This window comes from Diaporthe citri, assembly GCF_014595645.1.
Source record: "Diaporthe citri strain NFHF-8-4 chromosome Unknown scaffold_1, whole genome shotgun sequence".
In the NCBI taxonomy this organism is placed as follows: Eukaryota; Fungi; Ascomycota; class Sordariomycetes; order Diaporthales; family Diaporthaceae; genus Diaporthe; species Diaporthe citri.
In genome coordinates this window covers 3,991,603-4,019,007 of record NW_025064846.1, presented here as the reverse complement: position 1 = coordinate 4,019,007, position 27,405 = coordinate 3,991,603, and the positions used below count along the sequence as shown (strand labels likewise).

General features: G+C 56.1%; 9 protein-coding genes across 9 annotated transcripts; 4 read left to right on the top strand and 5 right to left on the bottom strand.

Annotated features, from left to right (window-relative positions):
* Positions 1-787: 787 nt before the first annotated feature.
* INS49_001096 (uncharacterized protein) lies at positions 788-5,900 on the top strand (the record flags this gene model as incomplete). The annotated part of the gene is made up of 4 exons (XM_043161929.1): positions 788-941; positions 1,203-1,293; positions 1,453-5,812; positions 5,871-5,900. The coding sequence occupies 4 exons, from the start codon at positions 788-790 to the stop codon at positions 5,898-5,900; spliced, it is 4,635 nt and encodes a 1,544-aa protein (XP_043030435.1).
* A 570-nt stretch (positions 5,901-6,470) lies between these two features.
* On the bottom strand, positions 6,471-8,642 carry INS49_001095 (uncharacterized protein; the record flags this gene model as incomplete). The annotated part of the gene is made up of 2 exons (XM_043161928.1): positions 6,471-6,487; positions 6,560-8,642. 2 exons carry the CDS (start codon positions 8,640-8,642, stop codon positions 6,471-6,473), a joined length of 2,100 nt encoding a protein of 699 aa, XP_043030434.1.
* Positions 8,643-9,682: 1,040 nt separating this feature from the next.
* On the bottom strand, positions 9,683-11,345 carry INS49_001094 (uncharacterized protein; the record flags this gene model as incomplete). The annotated part of the gene is made up of 8 exons (XM_043161927.1): positions 9,683-9,706; positions 9,771-10,074; positions 10,125-10,356; positions 10,410-10,479; positions 10,538-10,666; positions 10,720-10,956; positions 11,038-11,115; positions 11,175-11,345. The coding sequence occupies 8 exons, from the start codon at positions 11,343-11,345 to the stop codon at positions 9,683-9,685; spliced, it is 1,245 nt and encodes a 414-aa protein (XP_043030433.1).
* An 875-nt stretch (positions 11,346-12,220) lies between these two features.
* On the top strand, positions 12,221-13,544 carry INS49_001093 (uncharacterized protein; the record flags this gene model as incomplete). Its single annotated transcript, XM_043161926.1, has 4 exons — positions 12,221-12,328; positions 12,398-12,474; positions 12,697-12,892; positions 13,086-13,544. 4 exons carry the CDS (start codon positions 12,221-12,223, stop codon positions 13,542-13,544), a joined length of 840 nt encoding a protein of 279 aa, XP_043030432.1.
* A 587-nt stretch (positions 13,545-14,131) lies between these two features.
* Positions 14,132-14,862, bottom strand: INS49_001092 (uncharacterized protein; the record flags this gene model as incomplete). The annotated part of the gene is made up of 2 exons (XM_043161925.1): positions 14,132-14,552; positions 14,651-14,862. 2 exons carry the CDS (start codon positions 14,860-14,862, stop codon positions 14,132-14,134), a joined length of 633 nt encoding a protein of 210 aa, XP_043030431.1.
* A 338-nt stretch (positions 14,863-15,200) lies between these two features.
* INS49_001091 (uncharacterized protein) lies at positions 15,201-15,944 on the top strand (the record flags this gene model as incomplete). Its single annotated transcript, XM_043161924.1, has 5 exons — positions 15,201-15,248; positions 15,309-15,323; positions 15,569-15,719; positions 15,793-15,858; positions 15,919-15,944. The coding sequence occupies 5 exons, from the start codon at positions 15,201-15,203 to the stop codon at positions 15,942-15,944; spliced, it is 306 nt and encodes a 101-aa protein (XP_043030430.1).
* Positions 15,945-17,252: 1,308 nt separating this feature from the next.
* On the top strand, positions 17,253-21,031 carry INS49_001090 (uncharacterized protein; the record flags this gene model as incomplete). The annotated part of the gene is made up of 3 exons (XM_043161923.1): positions 17,253-17,315; positions 17,417-17,906; positions 17,988-21,031. The coding sequence occupies 3 exons, from the start codon at positions 17,253-17,255 to the stop codon at positions 21,029-21,031; spliced, it is 3,597 nt and encodes a 1,198-aa protein (XP_043030429.1).
* A 1,411-nt stretch (positions 21,032-22,442) lies between these two features.
* INS49_001089 (uncharacterized protein) lies at positions 22,443-25,463 on the bottom strand (the record flags this gene model as incomplete). The annotated part of the gene is made up of 3 exons (XM_043161922.1): positions 22,443-22,589; positions 22,657-25,117; positions 25,180-25,463. 3 exons carry the CDS (start codon positions 25,461-25,463, stop codon positions 22,443-22,445), a joined length of 2,892 nt encoding a protein of 963 aa, XP_043030428.1.
* A 473-nt stretch (positions 25,464-25,936) lies between these two features.
* Positions 25,937-26,518, bottom strand: INS49_001088 (uncharacterized protein; the record flags this gene model as incomplete). Its single annotated transcript, XM_043161921.1, has 3 exons — positions 25,937-25,966; positions 26,028-26,323; positions 26,377-26,518. The coding sequence occupies 3 exons, from the start codon at positions 26,516-26,518 to the stop codon at positions 25,937-25,939; spliced, it is 468 nt and encodes a 155-aa protein (XP_043030427.1).
* Positions 26,519-27,405: the final 887 nt, after the last annotated feature.

Below are 27,405 nucleotides of genomic sequence, written 5' to 3'. Positions count from 1 at the left end.
CAGCCCATGCGGCTCGCTTGCAGCCGCCCTACTGCACAGGACTTGGGCACTCAAACACCGTCGCAATGTCGAAGTAGGGCGGCTTCTGGCACGGATAAAGCTACCGACACCCTGGCCATGCCGCCGGTAATGCGGGAGTCGGTGGGGGTGCACCCTGCAAGGGCCTGCAGACGCACTTCTGGCCCCGTTTTACCGTGTTAATGCCCGCGGCGTGATTGGGTGCAGGGCTCTGCGACAGGGTGTGCTCCCCAGATTCTGGAGCTGGGACGCCGGTGCGGCCCCTGCCCCCCTGGGCGGATGGGTTGTTTCGACAGTGGTCGGCCGGTTGTGTTGAATCATGGGCCGGCTCGCCCAGGCGTGCGAGGAGGGACAAGGACGGCGAAAGAGGGACCCTTTGGACTAACACAGCTCGTTCCAGCCAGTCCGGCCAGTCCATCAAAGCGCTAGAGCGATCACGCAATCGCACCCTGACTATGAGAAGCTGCTCGGCCACGACCACACCGGCCTCTGAGCGGCGACCGAAAGCTTGAATGGCGAATCTCGAATCTTTTTCCTGCCCCCCCAATGGTCCTCTGCCCGATTCTGGCGGGGCAACATCGGCTTCTTCGTGCTGCCAGTGCCGTGATGCTGTGATGACTGGACGACTGGCCACTCTTCTCGTACTGGAAAACTCTCGGTTATCCACATTTTCTCGCACCGTCTGCATCCTCGCTCCGGCGACAGCCTCTGGATAAAGACTGCCTCGCCGTCCTCGCTCGGTCTCTGATCGGGCCCTCCTCTCCTCGCCATGTCCTTCCTCTTCAACAGGCTTCCTAAGCTCGACACCTCCACCTCCCTCTCCCGCGGCAAGAACAACACTCTGTCGCCCCTGCAGCAGAGGAAGATGCAGGAAATGGCCACAACCCCAATCTCCACTGGCTGTCGGACGCCTGCAGAGGCCGGTATGTCACTTTGCTACCTGACTGATTCACTGTTCTGCTCCTTGTCAACCCTCCCAGTCCATCATGCGCCCCACCCAGTGCGCCGCCCAGCACCAGAATGCCGCGCCTGTTGATCACGGCTGTGTGCCTGTTGGTCTTGTCGGCGCCCTTCTGTCTGCAATTATGGCTGCCCATGGGAGAGGATGCATTGGCCTGTGGCCCGGGTACTCGGCTTTGTGCGACGCAGGAATCCACTGTGCTAACACCTTATTCTGCCCCCAGTCTCACGAATCGCATACCAGGCCAGTGATGTAATTGTCAGCGTGCAGCCTTCTCTTGCTACCGAATCCGAGTTCTCGGTCCACCTCAAGAGGTATCACGGGAGGAGAGACAAGAGCTTGGTCGCAAAGAACGTCGACAGTGTCCCGGAGGCACGTTTACCCCCAATTCCCCAAACCCCGGCCAGGAGCCATTCTCACCTACCATCAAACAAGACCGCACGGCTGACATGACCGCAGGTTATCTCCGTAAGACACAATGCTGATCCTTTGCTGTCTGTCTTCGAGCCTGCCCGGAATGGCCTCTTGGTCTCCGTCACCACAAGTTCTAGGATTCTCCTGCCCTCGGTCGGCCACTTATACAAGCTCGCCAGCTACCCTGTCGTCATCCACGTGGCTCTCCACCCGGACCAGTTCCCAGACTACTCCGCCATCACATCGATAAGGAATACAGGATGGTCCTTCCTCCAGTCCGAGTCGCTTCAGGAGGCGCAGGACATGGCCTTGACCGCCCACGCCCTCGCCATCCGGTCAGGCAAAGGTGTGATTCATTTCTTCAGCCCCGTGGCTTCCCAGAACGACAAGCCAATTGAGTTTGAGACGCGGAACGTGTTGCGTGAGATCCTGAACCAGGACTACGTGCGGCGGATCCAGAACTCGAACATTCCTGGAGCCGGCATTTACGCCGACGATGGAAGGGTGGCCCTCGCCGAAGACCTGATCGACCTCGGCCAGGAGGCCGGCTCTCCCAGGTCACCACCTCCCAACGGGCTGAACGTACCCGAGTTGGAGGGCAAAATCTCTTCAGTCACATCGGAGAAATCGAGCCAACAGAGCGTCACCAGCAGCCCGCCAAGTGTCTCTTCAGCAACCACCGTTGAGGCTCAACCTCCAGCGGTCACATCTGAGCACATCTACAACTATGTCACCCTCATCTGGGCTCAAATCAAGAAATTGCTGGGCCGCGAGTACCACGTATTCGAGTACTCTGGCTCTCCTGCCGCCGAGACCTGCCTGTTCATTTTTGGCTTTGATGCTGGCTTGTTCGGCGACACCATCGACAGAGCACCCCCAGCTGAGGGTTTCGCTAACTGCGCCATCATTACGCCGCGGTTGTACAGGCCTTGGCTCGGAGTAAAGCTGATCGACGTCCTACCCAAGTCTGTCAAAAAGGTTGCCGTCTTGGAGCAGATCTCCAGGAAGACGACCAAGTGGGGGCCGATTCTTATCGATGTTCTGACCTCTCTCAGAAGCGGCATGGGAGGCGTCGACACAATCGTTGGCTACCACTTGGGCTACATCAACAACGAAACAGTCCAACAGGCGCTGCGCGGGATTTACCAGAACTTGATCGCGGAGAAGCCCATCCAGAATCTGGACGTTGGCTCTCCGCGAGGACCGGAGGAGACCACAGCTTACGAGCTCGAGACGCCCAAGCTTGAGACCGCCTACACCAAGATCTTGGACCAGCTCTTTGGCTCCAGGGTGTTCCTTGCGAACTCGCTCAAGTCTGACAATGCTGGAGCTTCGGCAACGATATCTGCCAGCCCCGAGTATGGATTCGGCTCTCTGTTGGCGCGCAAGGAAAAGAGGCAGAATTTTATCGCAGACGTCAAGGAGACTGCGGTATCGGGCACGTTCCTGACGGAAACCCCCAAGCGCTCGTTGGCCCAGTGGGCTGCGCACGTCGAAGACCCATCAAAGGTCGACCAGTATGCCGAGGACGCCGTTTCCGCTCTCCAAACCGACAACTCGACCTTGTCCCGCAAACTTCTCACCAACAAGGTTTTCTTCCGCAAGGAGTCTCTGTGGCTTGTTGGCTCTGACGCGTGGTCCTACGACCTGGGCAACTCTGGTGTACACCACGTCCTGGCGTCTGGCGACAATGTCAACATGCTCATCATCGACTCGACGCCGTACTCCGAGCGAGTAGCCACCGACGCCGCACGGAGAAAGAAGGACATTGGCCTGTACGCTATGAACTTCGGCAACGCATACGTCGCATCGACAGCAGTCTACAGCTCTTACACGCAGGTGCTGCAGGCCATGGACGAGGCCGACAAGTTCGACGGTCCATCGATCGTTCTGGCTTATCTGCCATACAATGATGAGCACGACTCCTCCCTCACAGTTCTCCAGGAGACGAAACAAGCCGTCGACATTGGCTACTGGCCTCTGTACCGCTGGAACCCCAAGAACGAGCTCAAGGGCCAGCCAAACTTCTCTCTGGATTCTGAGCGAATCAAGAAGGAGCTGAAAGAATTCCTGGACCGTGACAACCACCTGACTCAGCTCATGGCAAAGGAGCCCAAGTTTGCGCCTGTGCTCTCCGAGGATTTTGGTACCGAAATTCGTGCTCAGCAGAAGCGAAATGCCAAGGATGCGTACAACAAGCTCCTCGAGGGCCTTCAAGGTGCGCCTCTGACGGTCCTTTTCGCCTCGGATGGTGGCAACGCCCAGTCCGTCGCTAAGCGAATTGGAAACCGAGGCAAGGCACGCGGTCTCAAGACGACCGTCATGGCGATGGAGGACTACCCTGTGGAGGACTTGCCTACGGAGGACAACATCGTCTTTATCACCTCGACCGCTGGTCAAGGAGAGTTCCCACAGAACGGCCATGCTTTCTGGGGGGCAATCAAGGACAGCACCGAGCTGGACCTGGCCACGGTCAACTATTCCGTCTTCGCCCTTGGTGATAGCCACTACTGGCCGAGGAAAGAGGACAAGATCTACTACAACAAGCCTGGAAAGGATCTGGACAGGAAGTTGTCTGAGTTTGGTGCGAAGCGCTTGGCTGAGGTCGGTCTTGGTGATGATCAGGATCCGGATGGTTACCAGACTGGATACAATGACTGGGAGCCGAAAATCTGGCAGGCTTTGGGCGTTGCGAACGTTGAAGGCCTCCCCGAGGAACCACCACCAATCACGAACGAAGACATCAAGTTGGCCTCCAACTATCTTCGTGGCACCATCGTGGAGGGCCTGAACGATCCCACCACCGCTGCCATTTCCGCGGCAGACCAGCAACTAACAAAGTTCCACGGTACCTATATGCAAGATGACCGAGACATCCGAGACGAGAGGAAGGCGCAAGGCTTGGAGCCAGCGTATTCCTTCATGATCCGTTGTCGACTGCCAGGTGGCGTGTCTACACCGAAGCAGTGGGTTCAGATGGATGATATCGCCACCGAGCTTGGAAACGAGACTATGAAGTTGACCACGCGACAAACCTTCCAATTCCACGGTGTCGTGAAGGGAAAGCTTAAGCCGGCCATGCAGGCTATCAACCGGGCTCTCATGACGACGATCGCCGCTTGCGGTGATGTGAACAGAAACGTCATGTGCAGCTCGCTTCCTACGCAGTCAAAGTACCACAAGGAAGTCCACGATTGCTCCAAGCGCATCAGCGACCACCTGTTGCCATCAACATCCGCCTACCACGAGATCTGGCTGACCAATGATGATGATAAGAAGACGCAGATTGCGGGTGATGCAGTGCAGGACTTCGAGCCTCTGTACGGACCCACATACCTGCCTCGAAAGTTCAAGATCACCATCGCCGTCCCACCACACAATGACACTGACGTGTACGCACACGACATTGGCCTGGTCGCCATCAAGGGCGATGATGGCCACCTGCTCGGCTTCAATCTGATGGCTGGTGGTGGCATGGGTGCCACCCACAACAACAAGAAGACCTACCCGCAAACAGGACGTATGCTGGGCTTTGTGACGCGCGCAGACGTGCACATCGCTTGCGAGAAGGTCATGCTGGTGCAGCGCGACCACGGTGATCGCAAGAACCGCAAGCACGCCCGTCTCAAGTACACCATCGATGACATGGGTGTCGATGTGTTCAGGGGCAAGGTCGAGGAGCTGTGGGGCAAGAAGTTCGCCCCCGCCAGGCCGTTCAAGTTCGAGTCCAACGTCGATACGTTCGGGTGGCAGAAGGACGAGATGGGCATGAACCATTTCACTTTCTTCATTGAGAATGGACGAATTGAGGACACAGCCGACTTCCAGATGAAGACAGGTTTGCGCGAGGTCGCAAAGGTGCACAAGGGCGAGTTCCGTCTGACCGGCAACCAGCACCTTATCCTGTCTAACGTTGCCGACGAGGACCTGGATGCCATGAAGGCTCTGATGAAGAAGTACAAGCTTGACAACGTCAAGTTCTCGGGTTTGCGCCTGTCATCATCCGCCTGTGTCGCGTTCCCGACCTGTGGCCTGGCCATGGCCGAGTCAGAACGGTACCTGCCCGTGCTCATCTCCAAGCTGGAGAGCACGCTCGAGGAGAACGGCCTGCGCCAGGACTCTATCGTGATGAGGATGACTGGATGCCCGAACGGTTGCGCACGGCCCTGGTTGGCTGAGGTCGCCTTTGTCGGCAAGGCCTTCGGCGCGTACAACATGTACCTGGGCGGTGGCTACCACGGTCAGCGGCTCAACAAGTTGTACCGGTCAAGCATCAAGGAGGACGAGATCCTGGCCATCATGAAGCCGCTACTGAAGGAGTATGCTCTCGAGAGGGAGGAGGGCGAGAGATTTGGTGACTTCTGTATCCGTAAGGGCGTGATCAAGGCGACGACGGACGGCAAGAACTTCCATGATGATGTGAGTTACTTACACCTCCCTTGAGCAACTATCAAGGCGATGACTGACCATTTCACAGGTTGCTGAGTTGGAAGAGGATGACGAGTAGATCTAAGGGAACACTGATTCCAATTATGGGCTTGGAGGAACGGTAACAAACAGGTCCGGCGGGGAAAAAAAAAAAAAAAAAACTTGCATTTGGGCAAAAGAAAACCAGAGATGGATATTGATTCCCCCGAAGTTTATCCACATTTTGCATGCTAGGCGTAAGGATTTCGATAATAGTCGACGGTCTTGTATATACTGCGAGAATGACAATATTACTGTGTTTCGAGGAGCTACACGTGTAAACCACCGACAACAGGTTATGTCTGAGCACGTCTTAGATTTGCACCACCGACTAGTGTTGACCTGTACAAGCTGTTCTTCAATACTTGGGTGCGCAGTGGAGGATGAGACCCCGGCAAATGTTTGACAGAATTTGGTTCGAAGTCATTATTTATTTAGGCTTTTTGACAAATGGAAGCTACAACACTGGAAATCGAGGGCGCTCCGTTAAAGTACATTTCACCGAAACAGCACAGGACCGTCTCCGTTTTCGCTCACCCACCGGTACGCCATTATCTATGCCTCTGGTGAACACCCTCCTCGCTTCTAGACCGTGTATTCTTTCTCCTTTTTAATAGCTCATAAGATCTGCGGTTCATATTGTCAGTAACGCTACCTCCTCGGTAAATCACAATAAAGCAGCTGTAGGAGATTACTCACCTCGGCCGAAAAAACCACGCTTCGTCCAGTCCATCATCATTAGCATCCTCGTCCTAAAGCTCACTGACTGCGCAAAGTAGGCGCCACGCCAGGTGTACACTGCCCACAGCCCGCCCGTCAGGTTCCACCCGCCGCCGAGGTCGAAGACGGCCGAGTTGCCGATGTAGGCGAGGCTTCCGAGGTGGTGGTACTCGAAGGCCTTGTAGACGGCATCGTCAAGATCGCCGTCGCGGATATCGTTGGCCCTGAGGCCCGGCGCAGCATGGGCCATTTTGTTGAACTTCAAGGCGAGGTACTGGCCCTGCTGGTTCGCGCGCTGCGCGGTCGCGGGCAGGGAGGTGAGCTTGCTGTCGATCTGCTTGAGCAGCTCCCTCAGCTCGCCAAAGTCGAGCGTGCCGCTCTGGTCCTTGTCGAACTCGGCAAACAGGCGGTCCAGCCGCTTCAGATGGCCGACGGCCTGGGGGAACTTGCGCTTCACCTCGGCGGCCACGTTGCGCCACTCGGTGAAGTGCAGGTCTAGACTCTCCGGGTCCTTGCCGTGCTTCCAAGCCATCCCACGGAGGAAGGTCACGATGTTGTCAGCCACGTTGTTCTGCACCGTTGAGCAGTCCCCGATGGCGTAGACGTCGCCCAGGGGCGCGCCATTCACGCGCAGGTGCGTGTCCGTCTCGAGCGCGTGCCGGTTGGTTTGGTACTCGCCGAGCTTCTTAGCTAGCGTCTGGCTGAAGTCTGTCTGGGAGACGCCCGTGGACCACAGGCAGAAGCCCATCGGGAGCTCCTTAGTGACCGTCTTGCCATCCTTGCCCTTTTGTGTAAACACAATGGTCTCCTTCTTTACCTCGGACACTCTGGAGTTGGTGAGGACATTAATCCCGTCTCGTTTGAAGCGGTCCTCGGCGTACCGGGACACGGCCTCATCGTAGGTGTTGAGGATGTGCCCTCGGCTCTGAATCAGGTGTACCGATATTTCGTTGCGCAGTAGCATTGGGAAATGCTTTGTCAGATCCTCATTGAGGAGGTCATACAGCTCAGCTGCGAACTCGACGCCCGTCGGCCCGCCACCGCTGACCACGAAGGAGAGCAAGCGTCTCCGCTCCTCATCTGAGGTGGTCGGTAGGCAGGCTAGTTCGAGATTCTGTATGACTTGATTCCGGATCACTCGAGCGTCTCGTATATCCTTGAGGAAGTGGCAGTTCTCCAGGCCCCTGACGCCGTGGGGGTTGGTCTGTGACCCCACGGCAATAACCAACTTATCATATGGGACGTAGAACCTGACGTCCTTTCCTTGCGCATCGACCTGAGAGACTTCGACTAATCTGCCTGAGAAGTCGACATCTTCGGCCTTGGCACGGATGAAGTGGCCCTTAACCCTTGACAGGATCCTCCTTATCGGCTCGACGAGAGACTTCAGCTCAAGGGTCCCAACCGTCGCGGACGGCAGCATTGGCGTAAAAAGGAAGTAATTGGCGGGCGAGATGACGGTTACGTGATAATCCTCCGGGTTGAGCTCCTTCAGCAGCGCAACTCCGCCCCAGCCGCCGCCGAGGATCACCAGCTTTGGCTTGTCCTTCCTCTTCTTGTGTTCCTCGGTGTCTTCATCGTCAATGAGGACGTCTGCGATAGGCAGGTTCTTTGGGCCGCCCCTCCGAGGGCTCAATGCAAGTTGCGAGACATCACACTCGGCGGCGACGGCGTGCTCGTTGTAGGTGGAGGCATCGTAGACAAAAAAGGCACCGAAGACGAGGCCGACAAAGACTATGCCACTGCCCACCCAAGCCATGCTCCGGTATGCGAAGTTGAGCGCCCATGACTCTCTTTGTGGAAGGGGCCTCCCGGACAGCAGTCGTGAATTGGTCTTGGACGTGTAGGCGGCCAAGGGCTGGCGTCGAAGGAAGTCTTGTGGCCGGGCTGGCAGCGGCGAGGGTCGAGGGGGCTCGGCTCTTGACTTTCTGCTGAGGTGACGGGCTTGTATCGCTCTGGGCTGTGCCCACGATATTGCTGAGGGGGCATTCCGAAAGCTCGCGAGGCCACGTTGGCGCCCGGCGCGGGCAGCCAGCGTGCCAAGTGATGCTTGTGAAGGCATAGATAGCACCGAGTGACGGTCGATAGCGAATGGGGGCTTGTGCCTGTCTGCGTGTCTCCGCTCGAAAGAAGGTCAAGAAACACTCAAGGCATGAGCATGCCGACGAGACACGGAGAAGAAAAGTCTTTGGTGCAGGCAATGCGTGGGAGATGGCAGAAGACAAAGATCGTTGTCGGCCTTGGGCCTTCCTAGTCCATACATGTACAACGCATGGCCAATTGAGAAGCTACCTGTCTTGGATACAGGAGAGCTAAGCTAGGTACAGTGCTGTCCACCCCTGTACGATCTGCGTCATCGTTCCCTACCCACAGCGCATTTCATCTTGGCGTCATCGGAGCGCGGTGCTTAATTCGACACCCGCGGCCTGCTTCTGTCTACGCCTGCGAGTACGTGGCGCTCCCGATATTCGCACAGCTTGAGGAGCCTGTTATTTCCTGATGAAAATGATAGGCCCCGAGACAAGCATCGTGGCCCATCCGAGAAAATTCCAAATTTGAGCGAATTCCCGATTTCGGGAGGCGGGCAAGAACAGCTGCGCCCGGCCCCTCCGGAGAGCACTCGCCGAGCATCGCTCGCTCGCGCCGATCGGTCTTGATCTCGGCCGCACGAGTTGTGTGTTAGTACTTTAGAGTCAGAGACCCAGCCGTTTGTTGCCTTGGCCACGCCACCCTCCCCGAGATGCAAGCCACCTAGAAGGGTAGCATGGAATAAAGGCTCTCGAAGTAGCACAAGTCAAGTCCACCTGTGTACCTGATCACCTTGCACAGCACACTGCCCTCATCAGGAGTTCAGGAACCGCTGGTGAGGCTCTTGATGGCGGGTTCGACGTCAATAAGGTCTTGACTCCTTTTGAAATGAGACTATGCTAGTTCTGTATCCCAGCCTCGCTATGCAGTATGCTTCCTCCCTGACCAAGTAGCCTCGAGCTCACATCACCAGCCACCTCGCCTAGCATCTGAAGTATCTCTTCTCAACCCATCTATCCTCGATGTCGGGGATCATGTTACAAACGACGACGGTAATGCCGGGGAAAACAGAAGTCAGTCGGTGGAGCCCCATGCGACCTGCCGAATATGTAGCAAGAACGATTCTGTCCTGAGCCACTCCATGGTCAACGAGGACTTGGACTGCCATCAATGCGGACCCGCCAGAGGACATTTGCGCGTCGAGCAAGAGCACGCTCTCATGGGTCTCGATGTCCTTGGGAAGCTGGCTGTAGTGCAGCTCTGGCTCGCCCGTGCGAATGCTCGATTGAATGAGGATACGTCCGGATTTGCAGTCCGGAATCACGCGCTTCAGGCCTGTTTCCAGTGCTGCGCCGCCTCGGAGCAGCACGACTGCTGATACTTCACCTTGTGGCGCGAGACCCCGGTAGTGGTATCCCTGCGGCGTTTCCACGGTTGTGGATGCGAACCGCACGTTGTTCATTGCTCTGTTTTTGTCGTCAGAAAACATCCAACTGTGCCGCATCGTGGGACTTACTGCTCAATTATGAGGGTGGCTAGTCGGTCAAAGTAGAATATGAAGTCCTCAGGGGATGTGTCAATATCTCTGATGATAGTGTTCATGCCTTTAAGCTGCGCCGTCGCTTTCAGTATCACAACCTTCTTGCTCAGGGGTTCCGACTGGGCTTGAAGTTCGAGCTGGACAAGTGCGGCTCGATGATGCCTGGACTTCTCAACGAGCTTCTGCTGGATGGACTGGACAACCATATCTGCAGGATATTGTCAATTTGAGTCTTTCCCGGTCAGTTCTGGCACTACGTACCGATGGCGACCGTATTTTCAACCCGTGTTGGCACAATCACATCCGCATTCTTCCGCTGCGGGTCGACGTACTAACGGACAAGTTAGCCACGGCGCCGCAGGAAGTCGAAGTCCGAAGAGAGCACCTACATTCTCGAAATTTGGTTTCACCCACATAAACCACTGCTTGATCACACCTTCCACGGTCCTGCCTCTGCACTCGACATCACGTAATATTCTTCGTGACAGACAGGTATCCGCGTCCGCCTCGCAATAAATCTGGGCTTTCGTCAGCACAGATCGATCTCGACCAGGCTATGTGGTCTCTTGACCTTCATATCGAGTAGCTCCAGGACTCTCGGATCGTGCAAGGCAAATATCCCCTCCACCACCAACACATGGGGCGAGTAAATGGCAGTGGTCTTGTCTACTCGAGCGTGTTTCTCGAACGAGTAAATGGGGATCTCGGCGCGTTTTCTGTCATATCCATAAGTCCCAGTGGCCGTTTCTAAGGAGATCTGGGCCGCATGATGAGACCCACCCAGCTTTGAGGTCTCGAAGACACTCCACTAATTTGTCGAAATCAATGGCCTGGAGACCCAAGTAAGCCCACTGCCAGAGACTCTTGCACAGCACCGCAGAACACTGACATCTGGAGAGTCGAAGTCATACTCGTTCAGGAAGGCCTTCCTGGATGCTTCCGCGTCCAGACTCTTGTAGAAAGAGTCCTACATCGCTCGCACGTTAGCGACGGCGTTTCCACCTTTGCCAGCCTTGTTCCACGCACCATGGACAGAATCACAACCCATGGCAGATTCAGCTTGTTGACGATGGCCCTTGACAATGTCGACTTCCCCGAGCCGGAGCTACCAGCTATCCCGACGAGGGAGACATCAGCCCATGGAGGGGAGTAGTGAGCCCTCTTGGCGATGACATTCGCTGCGGTCGCGGAGTCCATGGTGAGCTTGAAGCTTCCTGAGTGAAGTCCCCCCCAGTTGCCGCCGCACGGCAAAAAGGACAAATGTGCCCTCGGGCGAGCTGCGAAAAGTTAGCATGGCCCCCCGAGTCTATCACCAAAGGTGCGCGCCCACATTTTTTTTGGGTATCAACTGCAAGGATACCTTCTTCACTTAGAACATGTCAGTTGGCAATTTGGCTCTAGCTATGTCTGTATGATGAGATATTGAATTGGAAAGGGCGAGAGCGAGAGTATGTATATAGAATGACGAGAGTGAGGCACTGGCAATGTGCTTGGATGTTCAGGGCAGGAATGGCTTCCGTGGGTGACACGATTTGCTACTTATCAATTCCAAGGTTGCACTATCAACAGCGCGCGTGCCCGAGTACAGGGACGGTAACTCGAAGAGGTCGAGAGCCGTGCTTCGAACAGGGGTGTGCAGGTTCCTCAGTGGCGCAAGTGCGACGCACCCGCAGTGCCCAGGTGTCTGGAGCCGCACCTAAGCAACCCAGGTGCCCAGGTACCAAGGTACACGGTGTTGGGGTGCGGTACCCAGGTGGTGGCAGCTTTGTGTCCAGGGCGGAAAGACCAGGCAGAAATCGTTGCCATGAGTGGGCCGTCCCGGCGTTTTCTGCACTACAAGGCTCTGCCGCCAAAACCTCCAACCTCTGGAGCTTCCGTCATCTTTCTTCGTCCTTCCCTCCTCTCACACTCGCATTCCATCCCGTACCATCACCAGCACCCGTGCCCACCACCCTTCGTCCACATCCACACACCCACAAACACACGCAGCAGCAGGCTGCAAGCAGTGCCGACACATCGGATCTCATCACCTCATATGAGCCTCTGTGGTGTCGCCTCATTCCAAGCTATGAATGTCTTCTAGTGGGCCTCCAACCATCCAGTTCCAACCTCCCGGTTCAGATGACCTGGCCTTCTGGGAGAGGGTTGCTGCCGAGTTTCGAAACAGATTTGGCAACATGGTACGGACTTGACCGTTTGCGCAGTCATGGGTTGAGCAGAATGGCATTGTTGACCTGATTGCCCTGCAGACGTCCACAGCGTCTACTGCCACGCCGTTTCGGCATGCCTTCGAGCAACGCGTCGTGGACATGTCCATGCCAAAAAGGTTAGTCTGTCTTTGTTTGCCCCCAACAGTGCCTTTCCCCTCCATGGCACAAGCACTTCACCCTGGGTCAAATGATGTTATACACATATCAATGGGAATCTCTCCTAGACAAGAATGCGGAAGAAGATATATCAAAAATTATTTCTGACCATCCACCCAACCCACTTCTCTTCAAACTCCTTCTCGCACCTCAGTGAGCATGCCGCTGACCGAGACGGATAGTGATATCAATGCCTTGATATTAGACTACCTCACCATGGAGGGGTACCCTCAAGCAGCTGCCAACTTTTCTAAGGAGGCAAATCTGCAGCCCATGCAAGAGGACCCTGCTATCAGAGCCCGTCAGGAAATCAGGAGTTTGATCCACCAAGGACACATCCAGGACGCCATCGAGTCTCTCAATGACCTTGACCCAGAGGTATGTCAACTGTCTCCACTTGTCTTGTCGTTCGAGCCCAGCACTATGATTAGAACACGAGTTTATACATGCACCACGCATATGGCCTTCGGGTCGTTGATGATAAACAACCACTTTTTTTATGAGCACTTTCCCCATCCCGCATCTTTGTTTAACCGTCACCTCTTGCACGACCGACACTGACCGGTCTCAGATCCTGGACCAAGATGCCCACCTGCATTTTGCGCTGCTCAGGCTCCAGCTTGTAGAGCTGATTCGCAACAGTAGCGATGGTGACAAGAATGTGATGACTGCTATTCAGTTTGCGCGCGATCAGCTTGGTCCTAGGGCTTCGCGACAACCTGCTTTCCTGAAGCCGCTTGAAAACACTATGGCCATCCTGCTGTATCCCCGAGACAGCTTGAAGCCCGAACAGGCGGCCATCATGCATCCTAATTTGCGGAGGGAGGTCTCCGATATGGTCAACAAGGCCATCCTGCATCGTCAGACGCAACGGCGCGAGGCTGCCATTCGGCACCTTGTGAAAATTCGTGCCTGGGCCGAGGAGTCGGCGCGGAGCTCTAGGAAGAACCTACCCGACCGGATAGAGCTCGGGTTGAACGGCGAGGACAGCTCCCATGAGAATGGATCCGAACCCATGGTTACGAACTAGGGCCGCCCGTATAGCCGACGTATGAATTTTACGGTTGGGTGAACACTCGCCGTTTATTTGACGTGGACTAGCAGGGACAAAGATCCGGCGTTACTTTTTTCTTTGATTTTCAGGGTCCTTGTAGGTTGGGAAGCGAGTAGGGCAAAGCCCTCGGCGTTGTGGACAACTAAGTCTGGCGGAATGGGGTCTGACCAGCGGGAACATTGTATGACTATGAAAGCCTGAACTAGGGCAGCGGGCTTATCGTCTGGATTTACTCGATTTCGGAATATTGCCTAGCTGCAAATTGATTTGGTCATTGGCAAGCAACATTTCGTCTGTCTCATTGGTCCTGTGCCTGCAGTCTCAACGCGCATACGCAGAATCAAGGCGGACTGCTGGTTTCACATGAAGCAAATTTGCAGCCACAAGCGCGTTTTATACCTGGAGCAGATGGGCAGCGCAAAGAATCCTAGTCGTATCTTGTTAGACAATGAATGCAATGTTTCACTGCTTGCTCATTGGGAAACCCATTGCTCGGGCCCGATCGTCTACCGAATATGTACAGTTCTCTCGCCCGGTCCAGACTCCCACCACATTCTCCCACTTTACTTCGTCCTGATATGCTTCAGCTTGCCCGGCGAGTACAGGAAATTGTTGGCGTAGGCCTTTGGCGTGAACTTCCTCTCGTTGGGCTCCTGGACAAAGTACTCGTAGCCCTGCTTCTCGGCGAAGTGCACGGCGTCCTCCTTGCTCTTGAAGTTGAGATGGGTGCCTTGCATGTAGTCGCCCGAGGACTGCCAGCCCATCAGCGGGTTCTCCCACCTGTGGCCCTTGGGAAGCACGTCCCAGTCCATCCGCCACTTCTTGCTCTGCCAGTCGCCCGACTGCGTGGCGGGCTTGACCTGCTTGTAGATGCGCACGGTGCGGGCCTGCAGCTCCATCGGGGCGCCGGACGTGATGGCCGCGGGGAGGATCTCGCTCTCCTCGGAGCCGTCGAGGACACGCTTGGGGGCGGGGGTGAAGGTGCTGTAATTTTTGTGCGCGGAGGGTTAGCTGGGCCGTCGCTTTTTCACGATGGGACCCCGGCTGGGCAGAGGGGCACAGCCTGGGGAGGGTACACGTACGATGTGGCATTGTCGATGCGAGCGGTATAGTCGGGCTGGTTGTTACTGCCTCCCTGCGACGGCGCCGGAGGGGCGGGCTCGGAGACGGGCGCTCTGGCCTTGACGATGGAGGCGGACTGCTGGGTGCTCTCGAAGCGTCGGGCGGTGAGCTGTGGGGTCTGGGAGATGGCCCGCAGCAGACGAGCTGCCTGTGGTGTGCGTAGCGAAGCCATGGTGTGCGGATTGGGTTGATTCCACGTTGCCAAGTCGATCCTGTCAACGTAGGGGCGTGATACCGAACTGGTGTGCTGCTGCGGGAGTCGTCGAGCTTCGCCCGGGAGCGAGGTCGTGACGTTGGATGAGCTAAGCCGGATTGGCGGGCTGTGATTGGGCGAAAATCAACGCAGCCTTGGTCTGCAACCCTCTCTCCGGCTTCAACCGTCCAACGCTGAACGTCAACCCGCATCTCGCAAGAACAACGTCAATTGAAGCGACCAGGTCAGCGCGCAATTGACCCGCCGACAGTCTCTCCCCTCTTTATCTAAAGGTCGATCCGAAAATCGCAGTCACCATGAGCTTCGTTACACGCCGAGCGCTCTCGACGCTCATCCCTCCCAAGGTAAACCGAGTCGCCGCGATGTCCTGTTGCGGAGGAGCATGCTAACTCTGCGGTACATAGGTTGCTTCGCCCAAGGTACGTCCGGAACACTCGATCACCCTACCATTCTCGTGATACCTGCAGGAGTTGGGAGGCAAAGAGCTGGAAGCCAGGAGGGTCGGCGGATGCCTCGACGCAGATTCAGGATGCCCGACAGCTTGCGACGGCTCATTTTCTACACGGATGCATGGTCTCGGGTCGGCGACTGGAGACGACATGTCGTACCCGCATTTGATATACCGAGACCGGGACTTCGGAGCTGATGCGGACTATCTACACAGGCGATCGGTGCCAACCCCAACGCCATCGCGATGAAGCGCGTCGTCAACTTCTACGAGAAGCTGCCCCAGGGACCCGCCCCCGAGGTCAAGGCCACTGGTATCCTCGGTCGTTACCAGGCCAAGCACTTCGGCAAGAACTCATCGGCCAAGCGTAAGTACTATGGGGATATGTCTCTGGGTGGATGGATTAGACATTGTGATTCTGACAACGCCTGGTCAAACAGCTATCATCCACGCCCTGGTCTTCCTCGTTGCCGTTGGATACGCCCAGAACTACTACTTCCACCTGCGTAAGTTCCATCTAGGAGGGGTTGGATGGTGATATCAATGGTATTGACATGGGATTCTAGGTCACCACAAGAACAACGCTCACTAAAGTGACCGAACGCTGTGCTGAGGATCAGGGGCTCCGCCCGGAATTTGTTGTGTAGATATCGGAATTAGACGAAGTGAGGATGAATCATCATACAATAAATTTCCTTGGGTGATCCAATCTCTCCAGATCCAGGTTGTCGATCGGCCATGTACAGAAGGTCTCCAGAGTGCCGTGCGCGTCCCCTGTATCGCCTCTGTCAACCAAGTGTGTGGCGGCAGAATCGTTTGCTTGCAGAGTTCCCTGCTATCGAAAATTGTCTCATGACACCGTCAATGACTATAGCGACTGGATGAGCAGCTGAGGCCTATGAGCTATGAACGGCGCTGTCATTACCAAGGGTGGCTTCGTCCAAGCACGTGCAGTCCGTTGGGGCGTGCTTCAGTGATTCCTCTGAGATTTGAAATTCCATGTGACTATGACAGCTAGTGACACGCCTTTACTCGATGGAATTTAGTGACTGTCATTTGCACAATTGGACTTGCAATCTGCGAGAAGTGCTGGGAGGTTGTCTTTGGGCTAGACCACCAAGGTCTGTAGCAAGCTTGTGATAGGCACAATTCTAGCTACAGGGTATCAATACTGCTGAGGCATTGAGATCGTGAAACTTAAGCCTGCTGCATTCTCTGCCCAATAGAGTGGGATTTCAAAAATAACAATAGGGCTGAGTGAATATGCGTGGCATTGAGGATGAGATGCCCTGGGATGCTCGCCAACCCGCCAACCCCACGGCCAATAGCCGTTGGCCCCACAGCACACGAGGCAGATGGGTTGTGGTACAAGCAGAAGCTGGGATGCGAGGCCAAATCCAGCCTAGCGCCCTTGGATCAGCTTAGCTTCCTTCCTCCTGATGAGACCCGTCAGTGCAGCAGAAGTGGCAGCCGCAAAAGCCAACAACACCCTCGTCTTGCCGACGACCTTTCCTTTTCTCCCGGGGAAAAGAAGACACCGCACCTCTTTAGTGCATTTGTTGGCGCTCTCATCGAGAGAAGAGCCTTTCCGGTCGCATTTTTTTGACCCTGCTGGCGTTTGAGGCCGCGCCCGTCTTGTGGGTGTGCTCTTCTGCGTCACCCCGAACTCGACTACCTACCGACCGACCGACTGACTGACTAGTCTGCTCAGCCTGCGTGCGCACCCTCGTCACTCGTCACTCGACTCCAGTCTTCAGCCTCCACCCGACCGCGTCTGCTCCCCCGACCACTCGAGCCCAGCCTTTGCGACAACCATCGTATCACCCTCCCAAGTGACTCGACGACGCAGCTGGCGCTTCTGTTCCTTTAAGGAATTGACAACCTACCCATTTGTCGGATGATGGCGGCAGAACCCACGCCAGACCAGTCCGTCGAAGCTACTGCGACTGCTGCTGCTCAACCTGTAAGGACCTCCTCCTTCCTTTTCGCAGGCGCCCCCGCCGCGTCGCAATGCCCGAAACCCCATTGTCCCCTGCAAACATGCTGACTCCAACCAAGCCACAGCCAGAAGATGCCACTCACGACGTTGACGCCGTCTCGCGAGACGCCCGCCCCGCGCCCGAGAACGAGTTGAACGGCGAGTCCCCCGCTAACGTCGCCGTGGACAAGTTGGTCAACGACATCGTCGATGAGGTGGTCAATTCGGCCGAGGTCAGCGTCAGTGGGGGATCCGACACCGAAGCCTCCAAGTCAAGGCATGACGACAAGGGCCATGTCAGATCCTCCTCGGTCAAAAAGCCCACGTCGTTCAAGTCGGTCCCTATCAACAAGAGTTTTCAGGCCAAGCTCGCCTCGAGTAGTGCCGCGGTCAAAGCACCAGAGAAGACTACTTCGACTGCGTCGTCGACCGCAGGCCCTCCAAGCACATCATCCACGCCCAAGCCGAGATTGGTTGCCAAGACCACAGGAACTCTGCGTGATGCCTCAAAGTCATCGCTTGCCCAAAATGGCCGACCCGCACCAGATGGAAATGCTGTATGGAACAAGAATCGACGTAAGCTTGACCGCCTCACCTCCTACAAGACCTGCGCTTTTGCCCCAGACTTGCAAACAACTGACATTCACGATCCTGTAGCCCCTCCGACTCCCGACCTTAAGAAGATGACGGACGAGGAGCTGTTGAAGCTTGGGATACACGTAGCTAACAGACTACAACCTGACGTGGCAAAGGGCCAGGCCGCTTGGGCCGATATTGATGAAAGCGATGACGAATGGGATGCACCAGAGACGATCACTTGGACCGATGGCACCAAGACGACAATTCCTCATGCAGACGATCCCACGAACGCGCCTGAGCCAACTCCACCCGTGTCTGCGCCAGCGCCAGCGCCAGCGCCTGTACCTGTCCTTGCGCCCGCGGCCAGGGAAAACAAACCTCTAGACAAACCACGGTCGCCAGCTCCGCCAACAGGTTCCCCCTCAGTGAAGCCTAGTTTACCGTCGGGCAAGGGATTGATTCTCAAGGGCGCACCAGAGAAGCCTACACTTGTTGCAAAACCCCCGGCGCCCCCAACTCCGGTGAAGAGTCCATGGGCTGCGCTTCCACCCGTTCAGAAGGCTTCGCCCATGGAAGTGTCTGGTGATCAACCGCAGCGAGGCTTCCCACCACCCGGATCAGCCTACGGTTTGAAGGGCGTGACGCCGCCTGCCGCAAGAGAAATTGCTGCCGATGACTTCAGTCGATCACCGCGACGGGATCACCGGGAGCTCTACAATTCTCACTCAGGTCGTTACGAGCCTGTCGCCGATCGCCGGGGTATGCCAGCAAGGCCAGAGTACCAGCCGCGACAACCGGCCCTTCTTCAGCGATCCTCGCATGGGGAGTCACAGGGTCCAGCAGAACCCTCGGCTGCGTTCCAAACATCCCACACCAGCGGCGGCTATGGTAGAAGGCGTGGCTCTTCCAACGTCAGTGGCGGAAGCGGCAGCTTCCAGAGGTTGGGCAGGCCTTACGAGCAGGGTCTACCACCTGCAGAATTGCTAGACCCTCGGCGAGGCTCTTTCACCGGGACCAGTGACCACCCTGCGTCTCCACGCAACTTTTCGCCCTCTGGTCATCATGGAGGACCGCGACAGCCCAGTGCTTCGCCATGGCAGAACCGAGTCTCGCCGGCATTCTCGCATACAGCACCGCAAGTCCCAGGCAGCGGCGAGATGCAGACAGTGCCCCCAGCGGCCCCTGTGGTTGACGATGTTGAGTTTCAGAAGAAACTGATGAAGGAACGCCGAGAGGAAGCGATCAGAAGGCGGCAGGAAGAAGAGGCTAGGGAGGAGGCTGCGAAGCAAGAGCGCCTGCGCAAGAAGTTGGAGGCATTGGGCCCGGCTCCAGAGCGAAAGAGCGAGAAGAAGGAGGCTCCTAAAGAGCTAGCAGCAACGGACCAATTGAGCGAGGCCCCACACCAAGCTCCATCGCCGCTGGAGTCGAAGGAAACCAAGCCAACTACAACACTACCTAACCAACTGGCCAAGAGCAGCCAGGACTCACTTCCCAACGGTGTTGATCAGGACGGTCAAACTCAAACGAAGGCTGCAGCCGCTGCTGAGCAGCCCCCTGCGCCAGAGAACAAGCATGCGCACCCTTGGAATCCTCGGGTACAGACTCAGAACCAGCCCGATCGACTCACATGGAATGCAGGCAGTCAGGCATCCAAAAATGTCTGGGGTCCTCCGACCAGCGACCGCTCTCTTGGAAATGGAACTTTCACCTCGGTACCGACCCAGCCGTCGCAGTTGGCCCAGATGCGCAGTGGTCGACCCGGACCTGGCCCAATAGCTCCGCCAAGCTCCAAACCTGGGCTGCCCTCACAGCCGGATCCGATCGGCCCCCCACGGGCACAAGGTCATGATGATAATGCTCAGAGAAGGAATAGATGGACGTCTGCTGTGCTGGCGTCGGACGAAGACACTCGACTGCAACGCCAGAAACAGCAGCGCGACCTGGAGCAGGACATGAAAGCTCGAGGATTGGACTACTCTGACCTGGCTGCCCCCATCAACGAGGCGTGGACCTCTACCAAAGAAGATGACCAGGGACAGCGAGTGCGTGACTCGATGCAATGGGTTTTACGCGGCAAAAATGCACAGAACACCGCTGGGGCTGGCGACTTGAGCCAACAAGACTCTGCGGCACGCTTCGTGCCTCCACCTGTTAGCCAAAACAGTGCTACGGCTCCTGGTTCCCAGCGATCAAGGTTCTTCCCACCCAACCGGGATGTGGACCAGGCAGCCCCGCTCGCCCCGGAGACTGGCAGATCTCACTCTCCTTCTCCTCCGCCTCCTGACATGGCCGGTCATCCTGCTTTTGACGGCGACATGGCACACCCCCATGTGTCGCTGCCTCCGACTAGGCCTATAGTGAAGTTGCCGCCTGCAGCGCCCTCCGGTCTCGCGACGTCCCAGCGCCCCGGTCAGTCCAGCTCTACGCGGTCTGCATCCACTTCCCAGCCTCATTCCTCACGGCCCTTCAGCTCTTCAGGAGCAGCTTCCAATCACACTGCACCAAACTTTTGGCAAGACCGGATCAAAAATCTTTTGGCAGACAACTCATCGAACCCGTCGAGCGTGGACTCGTCGAGCAGAACCAGTCTGGCGCAACCTAACCACCGTGCGGCAGCCACTGTCTCATTGCCAACCATCTTCGCCCCAAGCTCAACCATCGATGATGGCTCGTTTGCCACCAAGATAATGGATGAAGATTGCTTCGAGGAGCAGGAGATGGGGTCACTTCCGCCTGTCCATCTTCCGACGCAGGTCCCAGAGGCGGCTTGGGAGCCCGCCAAGGCGCCACCCCGGCAAGATCGGAGGCTCAAGGAAGCACTCACCACCAGTGCTGAGGCACTGATTTTCCATCCGGAGGGAAGAAGCTATGTCATTCTCTTGCCTAGCATGCCAGGGCGCAAAATGGTTGCCATGGCCGCTTCATCTGTGAACAACCCTCAAGGCCGGCGGCCTCAACGCGCTTCGCGATATTCCTCTTCGTATCGTGGCGGCAACCGAAATCGGGACTCGTCAGAGCAGGGCGCCCCTTCAGGATCGAACTTTAACCGAGGTGGCCGTGGTTCATACCGTGGCAGATCCGAGTGGAACCGTGCTGCAGCAACACCCATTCAAACCCAGTAAACAGCATAACGCTATGCGTCGAGAATGATCGTCTGAGGACGGATACCTCAAGCGATCACACCTATTCGTTTCATCCAGAGTGGATCTGTAATGGAACGAAACACTCCTGGCGGATTTTCCTGTTCGCTTCTGGGCTAGGATTCAAAATTGTTCTGATCCAGAGCAGTTCTTGTACAATTTCTATAATGTCTTTCAGGCCACGGCATCGTTCTTGGCATTTTCTATGCATGCAACTGCGAGCGGTCTTTAACGTTGCTGGCCACGGACGCGACGAATCGACGACACTGCGGATGGATGAGTTCACAAAACTCACCTATCGCATGGTGAAGGCGTAGGGAGAGGGGCTGGTCGGATCCTGTCACTAACCGTCCAAGAAAAAAAAAACCAATTGGAAATGGAGAGGGAAAGGTCACACCGGCAAGGGGGTGGTTTGATGGAACACTCGGGTCCGGCCTTTCACAATGGACCACAGCCGATTGTCTTCTGTGCCAACATGGGCACAAGCAGCGGAGAGTGAGACCATCTCTCTGTTATTGAGAGAAGCCCAACAAATCAGACATGTCTCGTGGAGCAGTGGACAGGAAGACATAAGTGTGAGGCAAAAAGAAAAATTGGGTTTCGTGTGAAACGGGGTCCCCAATGCGGACATAACTCCCTCAGCGCGTTGCTGATTCTGCGGTCTCGATCAAGATGTTGAGACCGAACTGCTCCATGCAACACGGGGGAAAGAAAGTGGCCATGTCATACACACACACACAAGTACATGGCCGTGAGACAACCTCTACAGCACTGAGCAAAATGGTCGATATTGTTCCTTGAGGACCGGTTCAATCCTAGGCAGGAACACAATACAAATGATTCAAAAATGCTCTGTTGACCTTTGATTTGTTTGTTGGTGGTGTTGCCGCTGTATTATTGCCATGCTTCCGAATTGAAAGAAGGCGGTGTCATTCATTTCACTTCTTGCCGGATGGCACCGCTCTCCGTATAATACAACAAATTGTTTCCGGCCCCACTCTCACGGTCGCCACAATGAGGGTTACATATTGATTGATAGTCAGCAGCGACAGTTAGCATCAAGAGAAACAGACGGCAGACTCGGATGAAATGATGCGCAACTGGACGGGACAAGCAATTGCCAGTGTATCGGGGAAGACGGTGTCAGAAAAATAGCAAGGCAGACATTAACAAGTCATCCAGAAAGTCGTGTGAGCATCAATGCAAGTACTAGTTTTGCCTCTAACTGAATAAACGCATTCTCAAGCAGTATACACACATTATCATGGCTTGCCCTCCCTCCGTTATGACGCGTCTCGTGATTGATGTCTCGTTCATGATCCCCTACTCCGAAACTCCACTCCGGGATAATACCAACAAAGGTAGCCAACGCCCCGCAGCCGAATGGACATCACTAGCTGATCTCCTCAAGCGCACAGTTGGGGTGAAGCACGTAGACGATATCCTGGGCCTGGGCCGCCTGCGGCGCCGCAGACCCTCCGGCAGCATCCTCGGCGGCGGGAGTCATGCCTTGACCACGGATGCCCATTAGGATGTTGTCCTGAAGGAAAAACGAGTGTTAGATGATATGGATTCATTACAAGGGATTTCGGGAAGGGACCGCTTACCTTGACCATCTTCTTCAGCACCATCTTCGCCAACGCGTGCTCCTTGTTGTAGTCCTCCTCGCCCTGGAGCTCGTCCTCCTTCTGCTCCAGGTACCACTGGATCAGGGCCTCGCCCTCGATGCCCTCGCCGCTGCCGGCCTCGTCGTCGGCGATGCGCTGGACGATCATGTTGACCATGCTGATGTACTTCTCGTACGAGATCGTCTGCTTGCGCCTCTCCGGCTGGGCGGAGCCCTCGCCAGCGTCGGCCATCTCCTCGTCCGCGTGCTCCTCGCCCATCTCGGCATCACCGTCCTGGTCTGCGGGGACGCCGGCAGCCTCAGAGGCAGCGCGGAGGAGTGTCTCGGCGTCCTCGACGGGCTCGTCATCCTCATCGACCTCGACGTCGTCGTGCTCGACGGAGATGATGCTCTGCCTGAGGAGATTGTACGCCTCGTTCACCATGTCTGGAGTGATTTCCTCCACACAGTTCGCTTTGGCGATGGCCTCGGACAGCCGGATCATACTCTCCAACTGACGCACTGTGATCCGGTAGCTGTTCTTTCCCATGCCTCCCTGCGCATCGTCGGCGCGTAGCTCGCGGTACCGCTCAACGAGAACTTCTTTGGACTCTTCGGTGAACTCGGGCCGGAAGGTACGCGCAAACCGGATGTATCGCTGCAGCTGTTCAGTGCTGAACTCGGGCTCGACGGCGGCATCGCGCAGCTGGTGGATGCCAACTATGTGCTCAGCCAAGTGGCGGTCGACCTTCTCGTTGCACTCGTCGAGGATGACGAAGAACAGATCGAAACGGGACATGATGGGCGCGGACATGTTGATGTTGGCGCGCAGAGTGGTCTTGCGGTTGTACCGACCGCCGACAGGGTTGGCAGCAGCCAGAATCGACGTCCGCGCGTTCAGGGTGGCTTGAATACCAGCTTTGGCAATAGAGATGGTTTGCTGTTCCATGGCCTCGTGGATAGCGACCTGGTCGGCAATGTCCATCTTGTCGAACTCGTCGATAGCACAGACACCATTGTCAGCAAGCATAAGTGCACCGGCCTCAATGGTGAACTCGCCAGTCTCCTCATCCTTGACAACGGCGGCCGTCAGACCGGCGGCCGAAGACGCCTTTCCGCTCGTGTAGACGGCGCGAGGTGCGAATGAGCAGACGTATTTCAGGAACTGTGACTTGGATGTAGATGGATCGCCGACAATGCAAATGTTGATGTCGCCTCTCAGCTGCATCCCCTCGGCAGTGGACTTGTGAACACCAGACATGAGCTGCAGCAGGAGACCTTTCTTCACCACCTCGTGGCCGTAGACCATTGGTGCAAGGGAGTTGACCAATCTCGAGTAGATGTGGTCACTGTGCACCATTTTCCGAAGGTCCTCGATCTCTGATGGTCCAAATGAAGCGAGGACCGCTTCTTGGGCCTGTTGCGCATTCTCGTTATTCGAAGAATTCAGAGATGCAATGATGTCAGTTACACCACCACCCAGGTTCGTCGTGTCGGGAGCCACCATGCAGGCGAGGAAAGCCAGACGATATGTCAGATCACGGACACCAAGTGCCTTCAAGCCACTGACGCCACTGCCACCAGCATCACCACCGCGAGGGTTGTTGCGGTCGTCACGAGAGGCCTGGGCATGGTTGCCTGGAAGACCCAGTTGGCTCACATCTGGCACAACGATTAAAGCGCCCGTGAAAATGCACTTCTCACCAGCCTTGGCCCGGTCGACGATCTCGCCCCGCAGGATGACATCCATAGTCCGAGGCATGCTGCCCGTAGGGATCTCAGAACTGTTCTCCTGTATCCGGACCTTCTGCCAATCGACGAATGTGCTCTGGCGGATGTCGAGCTGCCACGCGTGGCGGTTGTTGCAAGTCGCGTTGGGGCATTGTGTAGGTTCGGTGTAGCGGAAAGTCTGCTCGACGTTGGGGATAACAACACGGCACGCCTCGCACACAAATGTGGCAACTGAAAGCTCAGGTCGCACCTCAGAGGTTCTCGTGACGGTCCCTGAGATGGAGAGAAGCTGGCCGATGTTTCCGGCACGGAGGCTGCGGACTCTGGATACCAGGGGCAGGTTGTAGAAGGCGATGGAGAAGACCTTGTCGGTTTGCTGGTTCGTGGTCTTGCTGCCTGGGCCTGACTGGCTGCCAGAGCCAACATTGCTGGCTCCGGAGGTGGTCATGGTACTGGACGCGGTGGGCTGGCGATGCTCGCGGAAGTACGCCGGCTCGTGCTTTGCGATCATGTTGTGCAGCGCGGCGGTGAGGTAGGGCAAGAACCGATAGTACTGATCTACAATACCGTCCGCAAGTGTGCCGTCTGTCCATGTCTGAAGATGTTTGAAGTCGACGTAAAAGGTTGACAGTGCGTATGCGCGCATGCCGTGAATCTGGGCGACGTAATATTTGTCTGTGGTGATGGCGCTGGATGTGGGAGGCCCTGAAGAGGTAGGATCTTCTATGAACCTGGATATCGTCCTGTCAGCGCGGATCGTAACAGCGACAAGGGAAATCAAAGGGTCTCATACCCCTCAATGAAGTCTTCGAAGTGCTTCTGGACCAGCACTCCGAGTTTGTCCTCGACCTTGGGGATGTTTTGTGTGTCTGCTGGGCGACGGTTGGGGATCTGGTCATCCTCGAAGCCTTCATTGCCCTCGTCATCACTAGGCGCGCCATTGCTCTCAGAAGGAGGACCGCGGGGTCGGCCTCCCAATGAAGAACTCGACGGGTTTCCGCGCCGTTTTGGGGTTCTGGAAGGGCCACCGGACATGGGAAAGCCAGCATCGCTGGACACTGCTGCTGCTGTTGCCATCTTTGATACCGATTGCCTATGAGAGTAGGGAAACACGAAGGAAAAGCATTGGGGTGGGCGGCAGGAGGCTGAGATGTCAAAAGTCTGGATATGCAAGAGTTTGGCGCCCGCAGTGCAATCAATTGCCTTGCCCGATTAATTGTGGAACGCGTAGAAGGCGCGTCGCGTGTCAGACGCGGCGATAAAGTGGCTGCATGAAGGCTAGGCCGTAATTGGAAGTCTGTTTTCATTTCCCATATGCCTTGGCCAACCAATATCCTGCACTGACCCCTGACTTCTTCTTCTTTAGCATTAATGGGACTGTGTGCCTGAAGTAGGTCTGAAAGCGATTTCTTCATAGTTGGCTCGTTCCTCCAAAGATAATGTTGAAGTCTCAGACTCCTGGGTATTCCACGCACAAGCAAGATAGACGGAGAATGAATCTTGCCTGACCCTCCACCCCCCCCCCCCCCCCCAAAAAAAATAGTACCAGTTCACTGCCCCTTTTCCTCGTAAGAATGTATCTGAAGTCGTCAGTATAGCTGTAAACCTTCCATCCACCTTCCATCCACATATTAAACGCACCTTCTCGGCCACCTTCATCCACTCTTCAATTCCTCTAACATACGGATCAGATGATGTGTCCGCCATAGACTCATGGCCCCATATCACCATCTCGTCAAACTCTGCCCTCGTGTCCAGCGCACCCAGTGGCATCTCATCCTCGGCATCTAGGTCGACGACCTCGGGCTCGTCTGGTCTGGGTGCTCGAGGCTCCGGGGGCTCTGTCTTGTCGACCACGACGCCTCGGTAACCCTCCGGGACTTTCAGCTCCTTGCCATGCAGCTTCCGGCCTCTGAAATAGGCCACCCTCTTGCCGTCTGTGACAATATCAGCAGATGTTTCCCTGTCGCAATGACTGAGACTCAAATACCTGGCTCTTGCGATGGTTTCCAGTACGATTCTGCTTCGCTGGTGGGACCGTCGTGCTGGATCCTGCAGGGCAGGACGTTGGGCGTTGCCTTGTCACGAGAAGGACCCTTAGGCTGGCTGACTGAGAGCATTGGCTGTTCCATATCGGATTGTGGCTTCGATGAAGATGGAAAACTGTACTTTCTATGTACTTTCAATCCAGTCCTAGCGTTGGAGAGTCGAATCTGGCGCGGTTCCACATGGAGCGTGTTTGCTTCGAGACGCGTAAATTGATGCGCGATAAGGGAACCCTTATCTCGACAAGCCAGGGTCAGGGTTCTGTGAGACCAGGAGTGCCACCCCCTGCCATGAAGATGCAATGCATCCCGTCGCATCCCTGGGTCTTTCGCCGTCTGTCTCTAGGCATTGTGTAGCGCGCGGGGCTACCAGTCTCACCACATACACTCCCAAACTGCTTCAAATACAACGGATGGCTCGAAGCCGCACAGTCGGACATTTGTGCCAGTTGTTCTGTCCGAGACGGCTCAACAACGAGGCCGAAGACGATTATTCGAACATCATCGCATCCCGCGGCGCAAAGTCTTGACGTCATGGATGTTTGTTGCTCGGCATGAGCCACTGCGAGGTGGGCCCCGCCGCTCCTTCGTTTTATCTGGACATCCGACGGTGAGATTTGTGTATCGTGGACTCTCTTTCCGTGACAGACTGTGCCGGGCTGTAGTCTGTGGAGCGGTGTGCGCAAAGGGGGCCCGGATGTCGTGGCTACCCAGATTCTCGAAGCATGTCCTGGACCCCCAAATGCTGCCAGGACCGGCGCCGTTGCAACCACACGACCACACCCTACTCAGAGGGGCAGGATTTGGCTCTGATCCTCGCGAGATCTCCAATGCTTGACAGCTCCGCACTCGGCAATCAAACTGTTTGTGTGCCCATGCTGCTACCATCTGTTTCTAGAGACGTTGTAGCTTGGCATCCTTAATAAAGATCAGTACAGTCAGTCCTGTCAATATCAGCAGCCTAATGAGCTGGC